Here is a 24,662-nt window from a genome sequence, read left to right on the forward strand (position 1 = left end):
CAGGTTAATAAGTGGGATTTCTTGCCTTATAAATAGTCATGAAAATAAAGAAAACCCATTTTAATTAGAAAGGTGTGTCCAAACCTTTGGTCTGTACTGTATATTAGTACACTTGAAATAAGACAAAACCAACTAATACCCTTTCAGCAGGATATAGAAGATTGTTTCAAGTCAATAATCCCTGTATTGATGAAAAATTACTAGTTCCATTGGCAGATTATTTCACTTATAACATGATAAACATATTTTGTTTAACATGAAGTAAGAAGATAATAAGAAGTGAAATAATCTACCAATGGAACTAGAACTTTTTCATCAATATTAAGGAATTAATGACTTAAAACAATCTCCTACTTCTTTCTGAAAAGTTACTTGTGAGTTAGTTTTGCCGTATTTCAATTGTACTGAGAAATTTGCACTAGAAACTCGACCAAAAATACTTGGTAAGATATTGTTTGTTTTTTTCAGTGCTAAAGCAATCATGATCAAATTTCTCAACTGAATTGCTTAATCCCTTCACCCATCCTTACCACACTCCTCCTTCAGACCGACTCCCAAAGCGAGCAGCCATTTAAATAAAAGACACACCATTGGAGATATAACCATAACTTATTTTCGCCAATTATTTCGACACTCTGATCCATCACTGGGTTAATGCCGCCCGGCTTCAGCAGCCAGCGTTCCTACCAATCTGTCAATGTGCATATGGAGAGCGCTCCTCTGTCAGATATAACTGCACTAATTCTCGCCAGAGGGACCAAATGAGCAATAAGAGTTTAATCGTATAGCACTGAATCAAAGTTGAGGCCCATATCAGGAGGAGAGGGGGAAAAAAAATTAATTCCCTACTGTTCTTCAACTTCTTATCGCACATATTCATCAAATGTACAGTTTTACATTAAATGGGAAAGACATCCTCAGAGACCCTTAAATTAAGCATGCTGAGACACATTCGGTTCCTGTGCCTGCAGTGAACAATCAATGTAAACCTATAATGCTATCGTTAATCTATCAATGGGCGTATTAAATCAAGCACTCCTCTTGTGAGGGTTTTTGGTCAGCTTTAGATAAAGAACTTTAAATGAACGAAACAGGGAGCCAATTACTCTTAGAACAAAATGACCCGAATGTGGTTGTTGGATTCAAGAGGACAACATTAAACGCTTAGAGAGAGAGAGAGAGAGAAAGAAGAAAAAAGGGAGCGTCTCGTCATTAGTGAGAGGTTACAGTATCGGACAGGTTCAGGTATTTCCTGACAACGTGATCCATCACGCAGCATCACTAACCAGCCACCGCCTGAACACGCATGCAGATTTAAATCAGAAGCTTATCAGTAATTCAATTTAAGATGCTAACACCGAAAAAAAAAAAAAAAAAAGATGAGTTTCCCTGGGACTTCTCAAGGGTGAATGAAATGAAAATGGAGGACACGACAAGACGAGCGGATCCCGGAGAGAAGCGAGTTTGAGAAAATATTTAAAAAAATCCCCGAATGAATTCAAAACAAAATCTGTGCCCCACATTAAAGGGAGATTGGTTTCCCAGGGCGGGCTATTTTTCTGTGAAACGTATTCCTGCTTGACAATTTCTTCTCTAATGGGGTGTTTAAAGTGTGAGGTGAGGCGCTGCAGGAGAAGCAAACAAACAAATCACAGAAAACTAGAAGACCTGGAGCAGTTAAACCCATTGGGACAATTTTTTTTTACAGTGAAACCAAAAAAAAATCCATCAGAAAGAAACGTCACGGTTTCAATGTTTATGTGAACAGTTAGTTATCCATGTTACAGAACGTTTAAATATTTCCAATGACGCAACTGAGATTTACATCAGATGTTAGCAACTACCTAATATTGCAAATATTACTAAATCAAAGCAAATTAATTCAACACATGAAGTTGGAATGACGTTCGGAAAACATATTGCACGCATTTGCAGAATTTCCATAAAGTATCAAATACTTTCTGGAAAGCCTCTCAGTATTTGCTCGGTTGTCATTTTGACCCATTCTTCCACACAAACCATCTGCAAATCTTGAAATCTTTTTGGCCATTCCCCTGGATTTTCAAGTCAGGTGACTAACTTGAACACTCTCGTAGTTTTGCTTTGTTTCTCCCAAACCAATTAGCAGTTTTCTCAACTATGTGGTTGGGACTATTGTTTGTATGCGGCTAGGGAACTAACTGTGCTCATTTTAACATTCACAAAGTTAAATTGCGTAGCTGTAAACATTCCCATTAATATTGTTTTGCAAAATTAGGGCATTTTTACTGAATAGGCAATCTCTTTATGGTCCTTAGTTTACATTAAGCCCACTAATATTAATTTTCATTTAGCAACATCAATGCTTTCTAAACGCTGACAGATTTTAGCTAGCTTCTTGGCTTTCTATACCTTTTTACCGACAACTTTCATGTCAGTGCTTCCATAAAAAAATGCTTAAACAGTTCATTCTTGTTTTCGCCTGTATCTGTGTAGATGTTCTTCAATAATAGCTCGTTATATTTGTGTTTACGGTTTGCTGTAAGTGCAGACTTTTCTCTGATTTGTGTATTTACACACACCTTTTGAAGCCAAAAAGGATTTTCTACGTTCGTATTTACAGCACAGTCCACATTAATTAGCACCTCTGGTTAGGATGCGTGAAACTGAGTAAAATCCATTTATCTTTTATAACAGCAGCATGCTTCTTGTCACTGAACATTTTCAGTGAATTTTGGAGGTTTGTTTTCCCCCTCTTATTGTCCCTTTCTGTGCGTACGGGTAAGATAATAATGAATGCTCAGCCAGCCTGGCTTGAAACAGTTTCCAGTTTTATATTATTTTTAGTTGGACAGGTTTAGGTTAGTACTGGAGTTGTCAGAGGATCTCAGGCCATGAGATATTTTTATATGAAAACACAAAATACAATGTAACCATTTGTGAAACCTCACCTGGAGTCGTCTTTCTGTAGATTCTGTGTTCACTGTATGTGTTTTAGCTCCAAGTTGAGCTAACCCTCAATTTAGCGCAACCCTGCATCCCGAGTTAGATGTATCGTTACACCCCTTCTGAAACTACTTATTGATTTCCTCTGGATTACTTCTGAAGTCTCCCCGTTTCCAGAACCATTTCCCTGGCACTAGTACAATGAAACAGGGACAGAAAAAATACAAATAATTTGTAAACCAAGACCATTAGCCACTGCTAGCGCTGAAGCTAACGCCTACTTTAGAGTTTCCTAATGGTGCTTAAATAAAGGGTTTGTTTGCAGTTTAATAACTCCAAACTGTATTTGGGTTTTTTTTCTTAAGATAAAACTTCAAAAATAGAGTAAAAAATAAAATATATAAGAATTAGATAATTGGCATTTTGCAAACAGAAATGATTTGTAATTGATGTAAATCTGGTTTAGCTTCAGGGAGTAAGAAGAAAAGATGTGTTTTTATTTGATGTATGTAAACATGTGGTTTGAATTGTATATGGAGACTGCTTAACTTATTAATTTTTAGAATCAAATAGCATTCAGGAAAAGACAAAAGAAATATCTTTTCACAGTGTGCACGAGCAAGAGGTGCTACGTTTAAAGCATTCAATTTCGAAGGTATTGCAGAAAGACGAGCCAAAATCAATACTGTTGACAGCCATCAATCATGTGTCATTTTTTTTTACAGTATTATTGGCCAAAAATATATCAAAGCATTGCGAACAAAGAATGAGGTTGGCTGCTGCATTGAAGACATAACAAAAATAAATAAATAAATTGTTTTTCACTGACCTTTACTCACACTTTAAAATGAATAAATATATGCCAGGTTGAAATTAAATACAGTGTAAAGTGAGCAAATTTAATATTTCATGACATTTTAGGATAACCTGAGGAAATACAAAATATGTTTTTCAAATCATAATTTCCTTTTTTATAAATTGGAAAGGCTGTCCAAAGGGAAAACTACGGGAAAATGCTGACCTCCTGAACCCAATAAATGGCTTTGCCACCCTTGGCAGCACCAGCTTCCATTAAACATCCACAAGGAGTGTTTTATATCAGCGCGGAGGAAGGCTGCAACACTTTTCTTGGCAGAATTGCTATAATTCGAATACAATAGAGCTTTCTTTTTCTTGAGGTTATCCCATCTCAAAGAAATCCAAGTCCAGGCTTTGACTAAGCCACATCAAAACCAAGCAGAGAATATATTACTTTTCCACACACTGATAAAATAAACCTGACGTGAATTTCTCTAGTAATAATTTAATTTGGATAGTGGTCGTTGTGTTTTTTGCTTTACTCACCAACAACTTGGAACATTTACTTTTCAAGTCATTTGAAAACTTTCCTCCTGTTTTCGGAACGCCTTACAATATTGGCTTTGTTCTTAAAACGATATAATTTATCTGAATCAATAATTTGATGTTTGGACCAAATAGCACTAACAAAACTTTTTAATTTCTGATGAATAACTTGATTTTAGAATTAGTCTTACATATACAACGCCTAATCTTGTATAAATATTTGCATCTACATAGCCAACAGTTTATACAACATCAACTCTTGATTTGTTTTTATGTTTATAACGTTGCCAAAAAAAGAAAACGGTTTGTGATTGGTAATGAGAAAACAGGCATACATTTGGTGTATGTAAACCTTTGGTTTCAACTGTCCCTGCAGCCGACGCCGATATGAAAACAACCAGGATAAAAAAACAAAAAAACAACATCCATCTTCATCACTTAATCGAGCCGCCTGTGCTGTGTGCCATCAGCATTAACACGGCACTCATAAAACAGACGCGAGGAAAGGGTGAACAATAAACGCGACCTCTTAAGTAGAGTCAGACATCTTTTTTTACTCTCCCCATAATGCCTTCGAAAAATAAAGACGCCAGAACGTACCGACTCCCGCTTTGAGCTGACATTTTGTCTTGAATGAAAACAGTGACACAATCCGAAAGGCCTTATCAGGCGGAGACATACGGAGGCAGACACATTCACAGACAGTTACTAAACTCTTCTCAGACAGAACGCACTCGCACCCCGTCAGCTGTTAGCCAATCTGCTAATGGGGTGAGACGCTGCTGGCGCGCAGATTTGTAAGCTCAGGAACAACAACTTTGTCACTTTGCCTTAGAGATATATATATATATATATAAAAAACACTACGAGTTTCATAAAAGACATCAGTATAATTCATGAGCGGCTACAGATTTTCGAGGCGGTGCCTCCTTGGAGCTTTCACAGAACGGCTCTATAACAAAGTCAACCGAGGTTTTTGCATGATGGTGCTATTTGCATTCAGGACAGTAGACCCCTCACTTTTCTTGGCCTGAATCCCGTACCGGGAGATGAAATCAGACAGCTCTGGGAGGACAGAGACTGTAAAAAAAAATAAAAGAGGAAGGAAGTACAAACCGAGTCCACGGTGCAGTCTGTCCCTGACAGGTCTAAATGGACCAGGCAGTTGGGCTGGGCCAAGAACAGGTACAGGTTCTGCAGAGGAAGAAAAACAAATGATGTGTTTCAGGCAATTAATGCACTAAAGACTTTTAAAAGATAATGCAGGTGTATTCAACAAACTTCAACATATTTTATTTGGATTTTATATAACACAAAGTAGCACATTGTTTTGAACTGGAATACAGTGTGGCGTGTTTTCAGCCCCCATATTTTTAGACCATAAAATGAAAACCAGTTAAATCGGCTGTCTTTAGAACTGACAACAGCTGTGAGTCGAGTCCAATTTAGGGTGTTTTCACACCTGGTAGTCTGTTAGTCTCTGTTCGACTGAGGACCAACAGAACCAAACCCTTTGAACAAAACCTGTTCACCTCCTGGCCTGGGGTGGCGCTGCACCAAGAACCACTGAAGGAAACAATAAGAAAATCTCTGAAGACAACAAGAACGTAACTTTCATTTTTGCAAAATGTAAGCAAAAATGGAGTAGCGTCAGATTTTGTGGTTGTAGTTCTCTCTTGTCTTTTGTAAAACACCAGTAGCTATTTTTCCTGCTAGCGCTAAACTCTCGTGTTTGTTTTGGTTGCATTTCCCCAGAATGACCTGCGCCACAGTCAGCTTCCTGCTTTTGGAGCGGTCTCCAGTCCGCTCGGTTTTCACATACAGTACGCATTTGAACCGCACCAGAATTCACTTCAACAAAAGCCAAGACCTAAATTAGTCCGCCTAGGTTTTCAGGCGGACCAGAGTTTCGGGTTTTTTTGTCCGCATCAGAGATCGATTGCGCATTCACGCCTCCCCAAATGAACCAGACCTTTTTTGGCAAACAAACAGATAAGTTTGATGAAAGGAACACAACAGGGAGAAAGTTTGGCAGAAGCTGATTTTTTATAAAACGATATGTTCCAAGCGTTAGCCTCTAAGAGCTACTAATGTGATGTTTATGGAAGAGTGGCAAAAAACAAAAGCTGCAACAAATCCTGTCTACAAGTGATGGATGAGGACTATACTTTGTGTTGGTCTTTTACATAAATTTTTTATGAAATAATACAAATACATCTGAAGTCAAGGAGCATGATTACATTTGCAAGGTACTATAGGTGCAACACTTAATCAGACATACCCAAAAACACATATCTGCATAATTTGTTTGATATGCTGTAGTCAATTAGCGATTCTGATTGTTCAAACAACACCCCAGAAAAATTTACTGATTTGAGATCAACTGTTTTGTGGTGCAGGACCCTTAATACAGTTTGTTCTCAAAAACTGAGAGAGGGAACTAAAGATGGAGGCTTCCAAAGGGAACTAAAGCAGCTGAAGCACAGCTGAGCTTCAGAAGATCAGTCTGTAGACGCTGTGCAGACACGGTGAACTGACTGGGTGATTCACTTGTGATGCTTCCACAATATTGCCAGAAGTAATGTAAGAAAGCTAGAAGAATCTTCTTTGGTATAGTGAGGGGAAAAAAAACGCAAATATTGGGCAGACTGAGATGCCTGCAGTGATTCTCAGTGTTACCTGGGATAAATTATGGTACATTTTTCAACTCTAAAGTTTTGGAAATTTGTCAGACATGCTTCTTGTTTAGTCTGAGATGCCAATATTAGCAGGTCTGTATTGCAGTTTCTATGCAGCTTTTCCCGACAAAAAAACTCCATAAAACAGCAGACATGGTCCATGTAGCTTGATAAGAGTCACCTACCGTGGCGTCCTCTCCAGACAGAACCCCGGGGTTCTTGCTGAGGTCCAGGTGCAGCAGAGAGTTGGAGTAGTCGTCACTTGAACACAGAGCCTGAGACAATGAAACAACACCTGGTGGAATAAAACAGAAATGAAGGGATGCATCATTTAGCAAGCCAAGGACTGACTCACATTCCTTTTCATTTTAAGTGACAATTTTAATACTCTGTTGGTGAGCAATAAGTAACAGTAGATTATAAAGCGTCAAAATGGATTAAAGAGGCAAAATGGGTGAAAAGAAACAACTAAAAAGGAGTTTTTTTTAATAAGTTTTCATAAGAAAGGAGCTATAAAAAACCTATTCTCTCTATTGTACTTTGAGAGTGTACCCTGACCCAAAACAAAGGTCAGATCAAAGGCCTGAAGTACGCCTCGTTGCACAAAAACACAATACAGTAAGGGAATCATCGTGGGCCCTCAGCAGCAGGTGCAGGAAGCGCACTTTGCCCATTCTATTGCTTCAAAGAGCATCTGTGCTAGAAGGCAGATATGGCACGTGTTGCTCGAAAGCAGATGAGGCGCTAAGCTCCTCATCCCTTAATTTGTAGCGATTATGAGGGAAATGATGGGAAGAGGGGACAAAGAGTCTAATCCTCCCCCCACCATCCATCTAGTCATCAGCTGCTGTGAGCGGGGGGAACGTTAGAAAGCCATCAAGATGACCCGACTTTATCGCCAAAGTGTGTACATGCTGTTTTTCTGGCGCACACGTACACCGTCTTTCTACATTCTGTCCTGTTACAACCACTAATTTTATGGACAAGACTAATAAATATTGAGGTTGAAGAAAATGTCATGTCTACGCTTTTCTACATCAGCACTGTAAGCTGTCAGGAGATGAAGGGGGAGATACATGGGGCTGAAACCGGGGTAACCCCTAAAAAATAAGATTGTTAAAGGCTGCAAAGGTCCTGAGCTGAAAGTACAACTTCCACACAGGACAGTGATCCTAAACAGAGCTACAGTGCTTAGATCCAAGGATATTCATATGTTAGAATGACCCAGTAAGAGTCCAGACAGAACTCCAACTAAAAATCTGTAGCAAAACGTGAAAGCGTACGCTGATGGAGGCTCTCCAACAAATAATCTAGAGACTGCTCATTTAGAGCAGTCTCTATATGAGCCAAGCTGGTTTTACAAAGCACTGATCAAATACAGGACATGACCTTTTCAAATTGTCTCTGGAAAAAAAACAACAACTTTGAAAGCCATGCATCCTTTTTGGCTCGCTTCACAATTAATCACTACTTTCTGCTGTTCTATCAAGTAAAATTCCATTGAAATACATTAAAGTTGATGGTCGTCTTCTGACTAAATGTAGAAGCATTGAACTCAAAAGGCACTGTCCTGTAGGTGTTTAAGAATCACATGAAAATGAAGAGGAGGGGGAAAAGAGAGCGAGAGAGAGAGAGAGATCTATAAATATTCAGCAAAAAGTCGTCAGCCTCTCCAAAGTCACGCCAACAACTACAACTCAAGGTCATACCAACTGCATCCTGCTGAATCACTGTCTGTTCTTGCTGGCTTTTAAAAAAGTCTCATTTATAACACGTTAACTTGGTGTCAGGGTCACTATCTGCAACACACGCGACACCTTTAGCCTTAAATATTGCATTTATTTAATCCGCTGTGTGAAGACGCACAGCAAAACTGCATCCGGGGCAGAAAGATGAAGAAAAACTGAGTGGGTGAATACATTTGCTTAACAGACACTTGATCAACTTTAAGAAATGTGAGACAGAGTCATTGACTTTGTGTTGATATGAAAAATTGTGCGTGTGATTGTGAACACTATGTCAAGCACCGCAGAGAGCAGAGAGGTCTTTTTTTTGCAATCATCATGGGGAGAGCTGCAAGACCATTTTCAAACAATCTGTCATCCATTGTTTTACAAAGAACAAGAAAATACTCAAACTAGGACAGTCAATGTTCACAGAAAAAGGACAGGGTTTATTTTCAAAAACATGAAAGACAAATGCTCTGAGTATTAGCAAAAAAGGTGTCATTTTGCATGAGGTGCCATTTCTTGTCCCTTAACAGAACCTACATGACTCACATTTGCAAAATCATGTCTGAACAAAACATGGCTTTTTAGGCAATGCCCTTTAGATAGATGAGACCCAATTGGTGTTAAACAGAATAAACATCAGATACCGATAAGCATCTATTGCTGGAGAAGGGATGATGTTGACTTGTTTTCTAGCCCCTTAAATTTGGTTCAGTTGAGTGAGCCAATGAAATCCACTTTACTCTATCAGGTAAACTACTGTCACCCAATCAGATGTCAGTGACTCAGAGCATTTAGGGATCTGGGCCTGGAGTAAACAACTTGTTTGGGGATTTCAACTTTATGGTCTTTATGGTCAAAAATAAAGCTATCAATTGGATAGCACTTAATGTGACTCATGCAACAAGTCAGCTGTCTTAAACCACAGCAAATCTACAACAAATTGACTCTTAAAAAAAAGAGAGAGAAGGACTGAAATGTGAGACAGTTGTCCAGTTTAGTGCCTGCTCCCTATTGAGATGTTGTTGTGGGATTTAACAGAAATGTTCAACAGTGAATGTTCACAAACTTTAATACAGCGAAGAAAAGCTGCAAAAGAGGAGCTGCTTCTGCAACCACGACCGAAACTGGGTCAGAACGCTACAGGACTCGGTCAAAAATATGGGAAAAACATTTCCAAATCAATCGTCTGTCTCCTCTTGGACACAACACATCTTTGGCTTTGACGTCAGCCATGTTTAAACGTTGCTCTGCAGGATAATGCCGTACACAGAGCAGGCATCGTCAAAAATGCTTCAATCAAACAAGGCCGGCCATCCACATGACAAGGAATCAAAAAGCTTTAAAGAATCGAAGATCACACCTACACCTCTGCACACATCACACAAAAACCTTCATCTACTGATAGACAGAACTAAGGAAAGAAGACAAAAGGTGCTACATGACAGGTCAAAGAAATGTGTTAGTAGAATCGTAAAAAGAAAAAACTTCCTGGCATCTTGAAGCAATGCTAAGACTTTAGCAAAATGTATAAGCCCAGTAAGGTGTCTCATTTTATTTCTTTCTTGGTATAACACATCCAGATGTCAATTATACATTTTTACTCTCAAACTTGTCTTTTTAAACCTGAAGCCAGCCTCACTCAAAGTGTGTCTGAATTTAAACTCTCTATGACGCAACTCACAGATAAGGTTGAAAGATTCCTCCTTTGGGATGAATGAAAGGTTGATGAAAGGAAGATTCCTTTAAGTCATTGCTACCGATTAAACTTCTAAAAGTTATTGAATCGCCATCTGTAGTTTTTCCACACCGTTTCTCCCTTTAGGCTGAGTTTATAATTTGAAAAAATGTGTCAAATATTAAAATTTTTATTAATGCAGATTGCTAAAATTTGAATGAATAAAGGAATATGAACTGTTTTGTTTTGCCTTGTTTTATTTATTAGGTGCTTAGTATCTGTTGCAACACGTAATGTAGATATACAGTACATATTACATTGATAAATTATCTAAGCAGAGGTGGATAAGAGCTAATAACTTACATTTAGTCGAGTAGCTTTTTGAAAATAAACACAAATAAAAAGAAAAGTACTTTTAAGAATAATTTTATTACACCATGCTTCTAACTTTTGATTGAGTAATACTACAATTAGTTGAGACATTTGAAAGTTAAAAAGATGCAGTAAACACTATATATAATTAAATATATACTGACTATATATATAAGTACTTTACCCTTATTACCTTATGTACTAGAGAGAAATAGAAACACATTTATGTTATAATGCTGCTTAAACCCTCATTTAACTGTAAATGACATTAACAAAGGTGCACTATTTTTATTCATGACAATCATCGCAGCTATTCTTTTGCATATTTCTATGGAAATAATAAATGTCAAATTAATAGATCTACAAATGCTATAGAAGATTTTAAAAATGGCTTGAAATATAACAATCTAAAAAAAGAGGGCTATTAACAAGAATATACGTGAATTTGCTTTTGCACACATATAATCCTTTTGAATCAACGATTTTGTTCGAGGATGGTCGTATTGTTGAGGATAAAAGCAACTGGGGCACTGCCTACAATCGCATCTGGCATTAAATAAAATAAATAAATAAAAAAAACACTGCTTATAATTCTGACCCCAATATCATTTTGAAGATGAGTCATATGTAAACGGGTCTGTTAATCTGTGCGAAAAAGGGGCAAACCAAAAGTATTTGAGGCATTGCTGTGGATCAGTAGACCTTTTTTCCCACCCTCAACTTTGTGACACGTCTCATTACGTTTAAGAGAGCTCAGCGATGTCCCAGTGAACAAGGTCAGACTCAAGGCCCTGCTATGCCTACCCTTGGAGGAGAGAGAGGTCTTGGAGAGATTTAGGAGTCGTAGACCTTTGTTGAGCCGGCAGACTTGTTGAATTAGGTTGGAGACTCCTGGATGAAGACAGGGAGGGGAGGGGAAAGAGAAAAGATGAGAAAGGGCCTCCATTTAATAAAAAAGATGTGTATTATTACACAGAAATACACAGAAATAATACACAGAAAGAAGGAGGACTTATTCAATTTAAATATCTCCTTGCATCTTAAACATTTCAAACACAGGAAAAAAAAGAAAGGAATGCCAAGTAGCGTGTGCTGAAAAACGTAAATCAGTTAAAAATGTAATAAAGTTGAATTATGCATCTGATTATACGGAAGAAACGGTGAAATAATCAAGGTAAAACAAAAATACTTAAGACTTATCAAAATTGTCAGCTAAAGAGATATTTTTCAAAGAGAAATGTGTATTTATGTTTTAAATCATCAAATAAAATAAACATGCATAAAAGCGGGTGTCAAATTACTTTTATCTCTGTTTTCCTCTGCAGGCAGTGGATGAAGCCAGACGCAGACCATGTGCTAAGCCAAATTACGTAACACAGTTTCAATTGATTTTTTTTTTTCTTAATCTACAGCAATCACGATGGACACATAAAAGCCTCTTCCTTATTAAAAATCTGTTTATTTTTATGCTCAGGATCCCTGTGTGATCCTTAGCTTTTTTGTGATCATGCATCTTATTTAGTGGCTGCTGCTGTGTTGCATTTGTAATCACAATAAAAAGGCCTGCACACTGTCAATACTCATAAACACATGGCGACACACCAGGGGGCTGATACATGTGAGCGCAAGGAATCCACTGAGGCAAGTGGAAGTGACAAGTGTCAGACGGAGGGATATAAATTAGCTAATGAGGGACGGTGGCCTTCGTGTGAAAGCCTGGCTCTGGCTTACACAAAGCCCAACAGTGTCTCCTTGTAGGGGTAAGCAATACAAGGATGATAGATTGTGAGGGATCAGAACGGGTTGAGGATCCGCCGAGGAAGCAAGATCACAGGGTCACCCGAGGCAGAGGCTCCCAAAATCCATTTAAACAAAACAACATTTTGAGGAGAGTCGTGAATGCAACGATTGGTCAGATGCGCTAGCGTTACTATCGAGTCAATTAAACCAGAGCAAAACGACAACAACATTACAAAGCTGGGGTTCTGCTTTTGTTATTTGTAGGCATTTTTTTTTAGCTTGGACCTGTTAACATGCTAGCCTAACAAATCAGAAAATGGTTTGTTAGCTCTGCTAGCTCTAGCTAGCTTAGACCACAGTACAGCTAATGCGCTGATTTTTCTCTCTTATGCAGCTGTGTCCACTCGCCCCTTACTTCCTGCTTAATGCTTGTTACAGTAATGATATCATCTACACTTGCATGTTTACTTGTTTATAGGTGAAACATGGCGCATCTATGAGCTAAAACCTTAATTAGTGGAGGGGGCAGACTGGTGTTTTAGAATATTTCCAAAGAAATTAATGCGTTAAAAAAACAGCGAGCAAAAAGTTTTGGTGAATCCTTCAAAACACTGTCAGCAATCCTCAGTGTTTTAGATATGTGTTCATTTGAGTTTTTATGCTAGAGAAATAAACTGTGTTTTCACAATAAGGCATTGCTATAAGAACAAAGCTATTACAGGGCTGACTTCAAATTTTATTACATTTTCAGTTTGACCTCTGAATTTAAAATGTTAGCTAAAATAAACACATTTATTTAGCGAGTCACTGTCATGAGTTTATAAAATATGGAGGTAAATTGATTGATTGATTGATTGATTTACTATAACTCTAATAGTCACCATGTAGTATTGTTATAAAATTATGTTGTGCATTTTTGCTTTAAATGTTCTTGCTAACACCATCTTGTTGTGGTATTTTTACTCAAGACTGTCATAAAATTACAATGTCATAATCGCCTGGTGCCTAATTATTAAATATTAGTTGGGCTTTATACATGCTGGTAAAATGGCAGAAACACATTAACATATTTTAAAAGTGTGCTATGACCTTGTTTATAGAATAGAATAGAATAGAAGTACTTTATTCATCCCAGCAGGGAAATTACTTCCAGATTATGCTTTTATTTAAGAAGTTATAGATTTTTGGTGATATTCACAGTGTCATGATAAAAAAAATAATAATCTGAATAGGATCATTTTCCCATATGTCCCACCTCTTTGTGTTCATCGCCTGTGCATGCACCATAAGATAGCAATTTATTTCTACACGCAAAACGAAACAAAAAAGTTTCCGCTGTGGCGACAAAAAGAAAAAGAAAGAGCCTTTTATCATGAGAAGCACAGATAATCAAACACAATGAAAGGTGGATGGGAGGAACGCCGAGAGTGAGGGAGCTGCAAGGACAGTGATTGATTCAGGGTTCTTTGAAAGCAAACAAAAGCTTTGCTGAAGTAATAGCCAAAGAACAAGAGGATGTGCCCTCAGAGAGGAGTCAGTGGGAGGGAGAATGAGTTCACTGAGTCGCTACCTTGGTTGTCAAGTGTGTTATGAGCCAGATTGAGGGAGTGAATCACGGAGGCCGGGTTCTCTGATAAAGCCGACGCCATCTTCTGTGGAAAATCCCTGGAGAGAACAAGAGAAACAGGAAATTGAATTCCCTGGAAAACAGTAAGTTCCCTCCTGCTTTCAGCAACTGAATTAAGCCGAACTTCTGAGGTCACTTTTTTTTTTCACACATCCACAAGGTCCAAGCATTGTAATAAAGCGGCTTTAACACTAGCACTTGTCTAAAAATCTATCTCACCTAAAACATGGAAAAGTTGAGCATGGCTGTCAACTCTGTTATTTTAAACATTTCTCCTCAAACAAGTATCCGTCAAAACAATTCCCGCTTTTGTCGTTTGCATTTCTCGTATTGACCCACCTGCGGAGAGATTACTGTCCCCATTTAGTTCCAGTTTCAATAACTTCGATAAATACAAACAAACTTAGATCGAGCCAAAAATAGGAATTAGGTTGAAACTTTCAAACGGTGAAAGCACGGCAATCGAAGGATCAAACATTTCTCACAGAGCTTAAAGGACAGACGGCACTGGAATTTATATTTGTCTGCTGGCCAAAGACTGAACTCGGAATGAATGCTAATGCTCGTTCGTGGCTGTTGTTTGCCAACACTTTTGTATAGATCGTTTATCCCCAAGTGCCATAACAAATCAATTATACAATACAGGCTTAAAAAAACCTTCCAGGCGAGTCGAAATAATAAAATAAAATGTATAAAAACTCCTATAAGCAATATTTTGTGTCATCCATTCAAGAGTCTATTATGCTAATTTTTTCACCACAGAAATTTAAGCATCAAGAAGTCACTAGATGTGCGATTTGTAGCATGCATTGCCAACCCCACAAGTTTGGAAGCAACTTCCAATTCCTTTTCACTATGCCTTAAAATCCGGCGTGAATTTGGTGGGTTTCGGGATGCGCTTTCTGTGTCATCACACTCTTTTTCTGTCATTGCTAAGCATAATGTCCTCAGTTCACCTTTAGGTAAGCATCAATGTTGCCAGACCATCGCTGTTGACAAAAAGGGGCTTTGTTTTAGGTTTGAGAAAATTTGCACAACCTGAGAGCAATAGTTTGCATATTTATGTTTGCAATGCTGTTGTTAAAGCCAGAGGAGGTTAAGTTGACAAAGAAAAAAAAACAAAGCAAGAAAGAGATGTGTTCTGACATGATTATTTATGTAATAATTTATTTTATGGTAAAGTGAACATATTAAGCATTATCTTCAGGAATCAGTTTGAATTTGCATCCAAACATTTGGTCTGATGTAGGTAATTAGATTTTTTTAGGTGGGTACTTGATCTGTCAAAAAAATTTAACACAACTTGGATGGACCATTCATAACACACGTAGGTATCACTGCCATTAAAATGGAATATATTGAAGCGCTTTGCAAATATGGCTGCATGGTTTTATTTAATCTCATGCTACGCTCTGCAGACGGTCTGTCTATGCTGACGAAACTTAATTCTGGGTTTTAGAGACAACCTGCAAGCAGCAACAAGATATAGGGATGTTTCTCATACAGTGTTGTTGAGCCTATTTCTTGCATTTTGTGGATTGGAGATCAGACTGAATACATCAAGAAGAGGTCATTTTTGCAAAATGCTTTTGAAAAGGGCAAGTCAACAAGAAAATGGACTCAAACTGACTAGTAAGTGAGCAACACCTTGGGTTCAAACCAACAAGTTTAATGTTATGGAGTGGCCAGCCCAATACCCAGACCTTAATCCAATAGAAAACTAGTAGGAATGACTTCACAGATGCTGCTTCTGAGGATAATCTCAGAAATGGAGGAACTGTGGAATGTGGCCCAATCAAAGGTGCCAGAAGTCAGTCGTCTCCATGCAACACAGATATGAAGCGGTTCTCAGAAACATGGGGTTATGCCACCAAATATTCATCCAGTGACTCACAGCAACCCTAAATCTTCAGGCAGTTTTAAAAGAAAATGTGGAAGGAAATGTACTGGTGTACATTTGGAACACATATTCAGGTATTGCTGCTTATTGTTGATATGGCATGACTGAGGTAACCTAATTAGGTTTATTTTTGCTAAAGTAAAGGTTTAACCTGTCTGAGACAAAAAAAAAAAGATAAAAATAAACTATGAGCACTACTTGTGTTGCATTTCTTATTTAATAACCCTTTCAGCTCCCAAATTAAGATAAGACTTAAATTCAGGATGCTAGTGCGTGACTTTATATGTGACATGTAATTTCACTATTCAACTGAAAATAGATTTTTGTTGTTGTTTTTGAGGGCAGGAGTGTTTTTTGATGCACTTCTACTGCAAGGCCGGTTGCCTTTCCCATTCGAAGAGCGCAACTACCAGGAAAATATAAAACCCTGCACCTTTATGAGGCTGTAAATTATTTCTCCCTGAGGCAGCAAATTCATCTCAATTAATGCTAAATAAGAAAAATGCCCTGCTAAGTCTTAGCAGCATTGCCCCGCAGGTGGACGGTACTGCCAGCTATTGCTCGCGATTTCTCAGTAATTTCGGCAGATAAACACCGCGTTCGCCATCAAAAGGCAGAAGGGAGGCTTTATCGGAGCTTTGCTGGATGAAAGACCGAGGCTGAACGGAGGTGAGCGACGGGGAAGAGTGAGAAGAGACTAGACTGGAAAGGTCAGGCCATCAAAGAAAAGGGGGAGAGTGAGGTAAGACAAGATGGGATAAAAGAGGAAAGAGAGAAAGGCTTGAGTAAAAGAACAGGGGGGAAATAGGAGGAGTGTTTTAGAGGTAAAGGTGCAAGAGAAAATAGAAGAGATTAAATTGGACTCAGCGAAAAAAGTTGACAGGGTAGGCTGGTCATTTTTCAGGGAAGTGGAAACCTACGCTTTAAGTCCAGCGTTTTCCAGCGTGAGCTCCTCCAGACTGTTGGACTTGCTGACCGTGTGCAGAATCTGGTCCACCACCTCTGACCCCTGTTGAAAAATGCAAAGCACAATCTGTGGCTGAGGTTTTCTGGTGGGGGAAAAAAAAAACTAGTCGGCCTTGATGCACATACAGAAACTAGGGTGAGGGTAGTGATTTATCTCCATAATGTACTTTCATTAAAGCAATAATAAAATCTGAAAAGTTAAAAACTAATTGCATTTGCATCCCCTTTGAACTTATTTTTAATCTAATGTTTCAGACGACTAATGCTTTTTATTCATTTCAGAAAAGTATTCCTCACAACCTAAAGAGCTGAAAACTGAGATATGTCAAGCACCAATATATGGAGAATTATAGCAGAAATTAATATGTAGCAAAATCAAAGTGCATTTCATCTTTGCTATTTTGTTAAAGCAATTTAGATAGTTTTGCAGAGTTAAAAATGTCAATTCCAGAGAAGAAGTTAAAGAACAAGAAACTGACTCAAAATCAGCGTTTTGGTCGAGTCTAATCAGTTCAAGTTTTATGGTAAACGTATGAAATTAAAGTTACTCTCAGTATGAACCCAAAACTACGAGCACTATAAATAATTAATAATGACTTAGTGAGTCAGCTGGAACGCGTGGCACTGTCCTCTTCAGCCTTTGCTTTTCAAATTGAATCTTCCTTCCTTGAATGGTCTTAATAATCAACCGTCGTGCACGAATGCATTTTCTAACTTGATACACGGCACCGCTTCGCTTGCTGCAAAACAGTTACATAAAAAAATCTCCACAAAGGAGGAAAAATTTGGATTTTTCAGCTTCCTGCTAAAAATAGCTCAATGCAGTGCCTCAACTTTGATGTGTAAATCACAGCTACGAAACGCAGCGATGGCTTCGACTTTAAGCGTCAGGTGCAATAAGAGTGTAAAAAAAATCTCAATGAGGGGCTCAGGTTGGTGTGTGTATTAACTAGGACAGCATCAATGACACATAATTCATGTTTTTATGCAAACATTTTGCTATGAGTCACCACAAGGCAATAAAACTTTGGCTGGAGGAGAAAAATCAATTCAGATCAGAAGCTTACATGCAGCCCTGACTAAGAAGGTTTTCAATGTAGTTTTTTTTTTGTGTGTAATTGAAGAGACTCTTTATAAGTATGAAAAGATTATACTGAAAGGGATTTTTAAAAAGAAGAATTGAGCACACAAGTTTCAATTTATTGTAAAACTTTCCCTAATCCATACGTAATCTATACAATTATGCCACATATCAATAAATATTATCCTTAGCAGTAAATACAATGTCTAACACAGCTTAAACTTTTCTAGAAAGGCTCTCCACAAGGTTGAGGAGGGAGTTTATGGGAATTTTTCACTATTCTTCCAGAATCGCAACAGTGAGGTCAAACACCGATGTTGGACGTGAAGGACTGGCTCACAGTCTCAACTCTAATTCACACAAAATGTGTTTTGTGAGGTCATGTATTTGCAGACCAGTCCAATTCTTCCACCCCAAACCTAATCATCCACGTCTTCATGGACTTTGTTTTGTGCTCTAGGTTTCTCCAAACTGGTTCCACAAAGTTAAAAGCATGAAATTGTCCAAAATGTCTTTATAGGCTGCCGCATCAAGATTTTATCTTACGTAAACTAAGAGGCCAGGCCCTATTCCTCAGAAATACTAACATTATTTACCCATCTGCACCAAAGTTTGTATTTGACACAATGCAGTCTCCTGGCAACACACTAACCAAAAATGGCTGGTTGGATGTGTCCACTGCTCTTGAGCAACCCAGTTATTTTTGGTTAAATGATCCTTAGGAACTATACTTTGATCACACACTTTTTGTCAGAACTGACATGTTTCTTCCTGGACAGTTCATCACTTTTCTTGGCAAAACTGGAAAACCAATTTAAATTGTCTGGTTTCCTTACAAAGACCTGCCTTTTAAGGCTAACCCACAAACTTTTGATCGGACTAGAGTTGGGCCGAGTTTCAACCTGCTTAAGTAATTAAAAAAAACAGTTTTAATGTGCGATTGTGATTATGTTGGAACTACCTATTGTGCCCCAGTTTCAGCCACTAGATCCAATCTGTCACCTTCAGATGAAAGGAACTGTGGATGTTCAACCAGAAAGCTGCCAAAACGCCAGTGCCACTGTTCAGAGTGAAGTCTGAGAGCTTGTGCAGAAAGAAAGAAGGCACTACTCTATAATTGACACGTTCAAGCTCAAATTAAATTTTCATTGGCCCACTCGTACAATACAGATGCCTTCTGGAGTAAAGCTGGTCAAACAAGACAAAGGTTGAGCTGTTTGGCTACAATGACAAGATGAATGTGTGAAATTTTAATCAGGCTTTTAAACAAACTCCTACTCTCTAGCATGGTGGTGGTAGCATCATGGTAAGGGTCTGTTTTGCCAACAGTAAAACCGTTGTATTAGATAAGATGGTTGAAATAACAAAATACAAGGACTACCTTAACTTTCTCCACCTGAACAGAAACAAAACTGAAGTTATTATCTTTGGACCTAAAGAGGAACGATCCAGAACGAGAGCGTAGCTTTAGCTATTGCAGCTAGAAACGAGCGATCAGTCCCAGAATCTGGGTGTGGTGACGGACTCAGACCTGAACATTCAGAGCCACATGAAGACAACAACAAAGTCGGCCTTCTGTCACCTGAAGAACATTTCCAGGCTTAGAAGACGAATGTCACAGCAAGAGCTAGAGAAACTCATCAAAATGTTTATCTTTAATCGCACTGATTACTGCAACAGTGTCTTCACTTAAAAAAAAGTCAAGACACCTGCAGCTGATTCAGAACACTGCTGGTCGCATTCTCACTAAAACCAGGAAGATTAAGGAGCACATCGCCCCAGTTCTAAGGTCGTTACACCGGCTCCGTGGAGCTCAGGTTTGTTGCTTGTTTCATAATTGATGACTGCATGATGCTTTCATGATGCAACTGCCTTGCTGCTGAAATGTGCTACACAAATAGACATGACATATTAAAACTGGTTTTGAAATTGAATTGAAGCCTCTGAAAACCCCCACCCAAAATATTAGTGGGTTGTATGTACATATTTAAGCCTGTATGTAAGATTTTCTTTTTGTGTAAATAAAAGGAAATCTGCAATGACTTAAAATTGTTTCAAGTAATTCTTGTTTTTAGAAATATTTATATGTTGTTGTTTTCTTATTTGTTCATGGAAGAAATTATACAGTAAAAACCGAAAATCGAGTGATTGATAAAATTATTAATAATGCCAGCGATAAGTATCTAATAAGTCTAGGCTAGGTAATTACAGCATCTGGTGCAAAGGTTTGGAATGGATAAATATATGGAGAAAAAAAATTGAATTTTCATTACTATTCGCATGTCTTTGCAGTACAGCTTGGTGAACCAGGTGTTGTAGGCAATGGATGCCACAATCACTGCCAAGTCCCTGGAAGAAACAAACACACACACAAATTAGATAGAAAATTCAAATGTTTAAATTAGCCAACGCCATCTGCTCAAAAACACTTTATGTCAACCATCTATAAATTCCCATTATGTTGGGCCAAACTTTTACTTTGCTCTCCGTTTGGTAAAAGAGCAGTTTGTCATTGTGACAGGGAGAACACCCTGGGCGGAGTTGCTTTCCTAAAGAAGACTGATACTGCAGCTCCACCGTGGAGGAGACAGGGGGGGAAAAAAAAAAGGGGAGACGAGGGGGATCGATGGATGGGTCAGTGGATTATTCAATAAAGCCACACTTTGAATCTGGCTACGGACCTCAAATACAGCTACCATTCACAGTTACCGAGAGCACGGATTCGCACGTTTGAGAGGGATTAAAGGAACGGAGAGGGAGGGTTGTCGAATTCTCCGAGGTCCAACTAGAACCGTGCTGCCTCTGCACCGGCTATACGTCATCTGACAAACAGGTAGCCAATATACAGGGAAGGCACGAAGAAAAAGAAGAAGAAGCCCACAGTCAGGAAGGAAGAAAGATGCAGCTATAGGGAGGAAGAATAAAAGAACAATAGAGAGGGAGAAAAGGTTAATCTAGTCAGGAAGGGTCCAGTTGGCACAGAATTTCAGATATCCCTGCTGCTCTTGGAAGTAAAATCAGCTACAGGCTGCGATCCTGTTTCATTACCAAGCGCAACCGTCATACCAGTCCATTGTGACTAACAGCTGAGTCCGTGTTTGTGCCCGAACAGATGGAGCGCATGTCAAGATCTGTCATCAGCGCTGAATCGTACCGACAGCGGGACATGTAATTGACCTCTGTCTCACAGAGCCGAGGGGTGTGGCGACTCGCACTGTACACGTCGACAGTGCGAGTGTCGACAGGGGTTGTTTTCTATGAATTAATCAAACAAATTCAACTAAACCAGCTCGAGAAGTGAGAGGGATCTTTCCGAGCCGCTGCAGAAGCTATGACTCACACAGAGCCCTTTTAAAACGGACAGATTCAGAGGTGTAGTAAATAGAGGACAGCCTAGAAACTCACTGAACTGAAAAGGCAGTGGTTGGAAATGATGCATAAACTGCTTTCGAGCAAGAAGTGAAAGTCTCTCCGGCAGCTTTACAAAGTGACGACAAGCTGTGATACTTACCTAATGGAGGGCTGCTCAGTGGTTAGGTTTGAATGTACAAGATGAAAATAAGCGTGTATCATGCGTAAAGTTGAGGAGCGAAAGTCCCCATCGCCCTTTACTCATCGGATTTTATTATTTTGCAGTTCCCCTCTCTATGTGCAGCAAATATTCCCTCAGATACTTTTGATTTAACCCATTTGAGGGCACTCAGACACAACGGTTTGGAAAATGAAATTTAAAAAAAAACACTAAAAGGTGATACCATCCCAAAAAGTAGCAAAAGGTAATCAGCACCAGACAATCTGTTTTGCACTTTTTATTCCAATAATAACACACTATACTCACACACTCTTTAGATGCGATTTGACTTGAGGTTTCACAAAATGTGCAGAATTTCTTTCCGTTTTAGATACGCCAACCTACAGGGCGAGATAAGTAGAAGTGCAGCAGAGGCTTAACTTTGCTTCGATCAGTTCTGAAGCTGCTCCGGAGATAAGACACTCGGGCTGGTTGAAAGAAAAGTTTCCCTGTTGCGGGAACGTGCTTGCAACTTTTTATGGCAACGAACCATGCTAATTAATTACAACAGAGTGAGTTCTCACATGGTTTTCTCTTTGTCGAGCGAAAAAAAGAAAATGAAAAACTTTTGGCAAATGTCAAGACAATGCATCTAAAAGGGTCTGAATTTGCAGAGACAGAACAGTCGCCGGGTTTCACTGGAACTAGCTCATCTGATAACACATGGATATGCTTCAACGCTGCTATAAATCAACACTAAAATCTAGAACTTTAAGCATGACTCACTGCCTGAAGGTGACAAATTTAGGCCACTGGTTACACATTGTTGTCCAGATGAAATTTTGTTCAACAAATAACCTTAGGCTATGACAATCTGGAAACCTGCATCTGTTAGTACGTGCTAAAGCGCACATTAAGAGAGAGAGAGACGACTGACATGTCAGAAGGCGCCAAAACACTTTCCTGAAACAGAAAGGCTTCGCCGTTTTCACAAACAGAACATACGAATGCGTCCAAATGCAAATTTGACTGAAAAATCGCATTGCTGTGCCGTCTCTGCAATGTGGTGTCATCCTGCAAGAGGCCAGACAGAATGGTGGCAGGTAGGGCCCCTGACTGACTCAACGGAGAAAAATGGGTCAAAAGTAAATTTAGGATAACAAGAGGAGATGGGAGAGGCAGAAATAGTTGTCCCCTTTCAGTCAACAGCAATGACCAAAGACAATGTTTGGACGGACGTCAACCAACGGGAAAATAAAAAGCATCTCCCCGTCACTCATGGCAACGCAAAACGAGATCAGACGGGAGAGAGACGGATGGAGTGAAAATGTGCCAGGACAAGAGGGGTTGAGAGGAAAAGCGGCGTGCCACAAATAGGCTCGGGCCTGCGAAGAGTTGCCTTGAAATGACAGCTGATTACTTCCTAACAGTTTGCTTTGACAACCCAAAGACACATCGCTTCGCTTAAGGGAGTAACATCTTAAAAGGAAGACATTATTTTCAGTGGAAAAAAGCTTCCAAGATGGCCCTGATGCGGTTTCCGTTTTGCCTCGATGTTATGAGTAAAGCGAGAGGAGAGCCGGCGTCGGGGGTGGGAAGGGGAGGGCGAGGCTTGGAGTTGACTTGCCACTGATGCGTCTCTAAGGCGACAGCAGCAGTCACGGAGCTGAACGGGAGTGCATCTGTGAAGTGATCTCTGCTGACTCTCATGGGGACTTGTTTGGCACACACCGATGCAGCGGCACAGTGACACGTTTAGCTTTTTGTGATTTGCCGGAGCATATCTGATGCAGACATCTTCATTTCACTGATACAGCTCAACTAATTTGCAAAAATGGGACTGATGTCAGAAAGAACCGAAAGCAGGCAGCGGTTTCAAGCAATGACTCACTGCTGAACCGTATTTTCATATCTCCCTTTATTGTTTATCAGCTTGCAGTGTTTTTGAAAAGGTAGTCCTAGTTTGAAATTGTGTCACCTTGTAGCCAAGGTGAGAATTTTGGTCATATTAGACCAGGGATGTCCAAAGATTTTCACAGAAAAACAAAATCTCATTAAACACTTTTTTATGTAGGTACAAGACAAAGTATTTTCTCTTACTAACAATTTTTCTGTTTTCATTTATTACATTTAGCTAAAATCAGAAAGCGCTGCCCATTTGTTGCCAAATGTCAAATAAATAAATAATAAAATAAATGAAATTAATAAATCAAAAAAAAAAATTGGAAAATATTTAAATTTAATTTAATGTTGCAACTCTGCAAACTCCAGTTTAAATTTTGGATCAATAATGACAAAGATTAATTTTCTACAAATATTAGACTACTTTGCTTAATGAAGATATTGTCTGTTTACTATATTATCAAAGAGGTGAAAACATTTCAGATACTGGGGGCAACGCAGTTACAGATGTAACGGAAAATAAAACGAGCCTAAGATAACTTTTCAGAACAAAACATTTATAAAACATAAGATAAGGATAAGGGCTGCACAGTGGCGCAGTTGGTAGCACTGTTGCCTTGCAGCAAGAAGGTCCTGGGTTTGATACCCGGCCCGGGGTCTTTGTGCATGGAGTTTGCATGTTCTCCCTTTGCATGCGTGGGTTCTCTCCAGGTACTCTGGCTTCCTCCCACAGTCCAAAAACATAACTGTCAGGTTAATTGGTCTCTCTAAATTCTCCCTAGGTGTGAGTGTGTGTGTGTGCATGGTTGTTTGTCCTGTATGTCTCTGTGTTGCCCTGCGACAGACTGGCAGCCTGTCCAGAGTGAATCCCGCCTCTCGCCCGGAACGTAGCTGGAGATAGACACAGGCAACCCTCCCGACCCCATTAGTGACGAGGGTGAACAGAAAATGGATGGATGGATGGAAGATAAGGATGAGAAAAGCAGTCAAAATCATTCGTCAAATCATTTTAGGAACAAGAAAATTCTTGAAAATACACACTCTAACCCAAAAACCTGAGTTAAGAAACAAGAGATTAAAAAAAAAACAAAGGAGCAAAGTAAGCACATGGCACATTGCAGCTCCTTGATTCTGCCTCTGACAAGCATATCATCCACCTTCTGTGTTCCAAGATTACCAAACATCTACAAAAAACGCAAAAGAGAGCA

General features: G+C 39.0%; 1 protein-coding gene across 4 annotated transcripts in view; it reads right to left on the reverse strand.

Annotated features, from left to right (window-relative positions):
• Positions 1–24,662, reverse strand: part of carmil3 (capping protein regulator and myosin 1 linker 3) — a 114,244-nt gene that overhangs the window by 55,222 nt on the left and 34,360 nt on the right. For all 4 annotated transcript variants that reach the window (XM_032565975.1, XM_032565977.1, XM_032565979.1 and 1 more), the window contains exons 9-14: positions 20,315–20,390; positions 16,915–17,003; positions 14,038–14,132; positions 11,532–11,618; positions 7,133–7,242; positions 5,386–5,463 (exon numbers count right to left, since the gene is read on the reverse strand). In XM_032565975.1, coding sequence (XP_032421866.1) covers positions 5,386–5,463; positions 7,133–7,242; positions 11,532–11,618; positions 14,038–14,132; positions 16,915–17,003; positions 20,315–20,390 — 535 coding nt within the window. The remainder of the gene's footprint in view (positions 1–5,385; positions 5,464–7,132; positions 7,243–11,531; positions 11,619–14,037; positions 14,133–16,914; positions 17,004–20,314; positions 20,391–24,662) is intronic.

Source organism: Xiphophorus hellerii, chromosome 6 (genome assembly GCF_003331165.1).
Source record: "Xiphophorus hellerii strain 12219 chromosome 6, Xiphophorus_hellerii-4.1, whole genome shotgun sequence".
NCBI classification, from domain to species: Eukaryota; Metazoa; Chordata; class Actinopteri; order Cyprinodontiformes; family Poeciliidae; genus Xiphophorus; species Xiphophorus hellerii.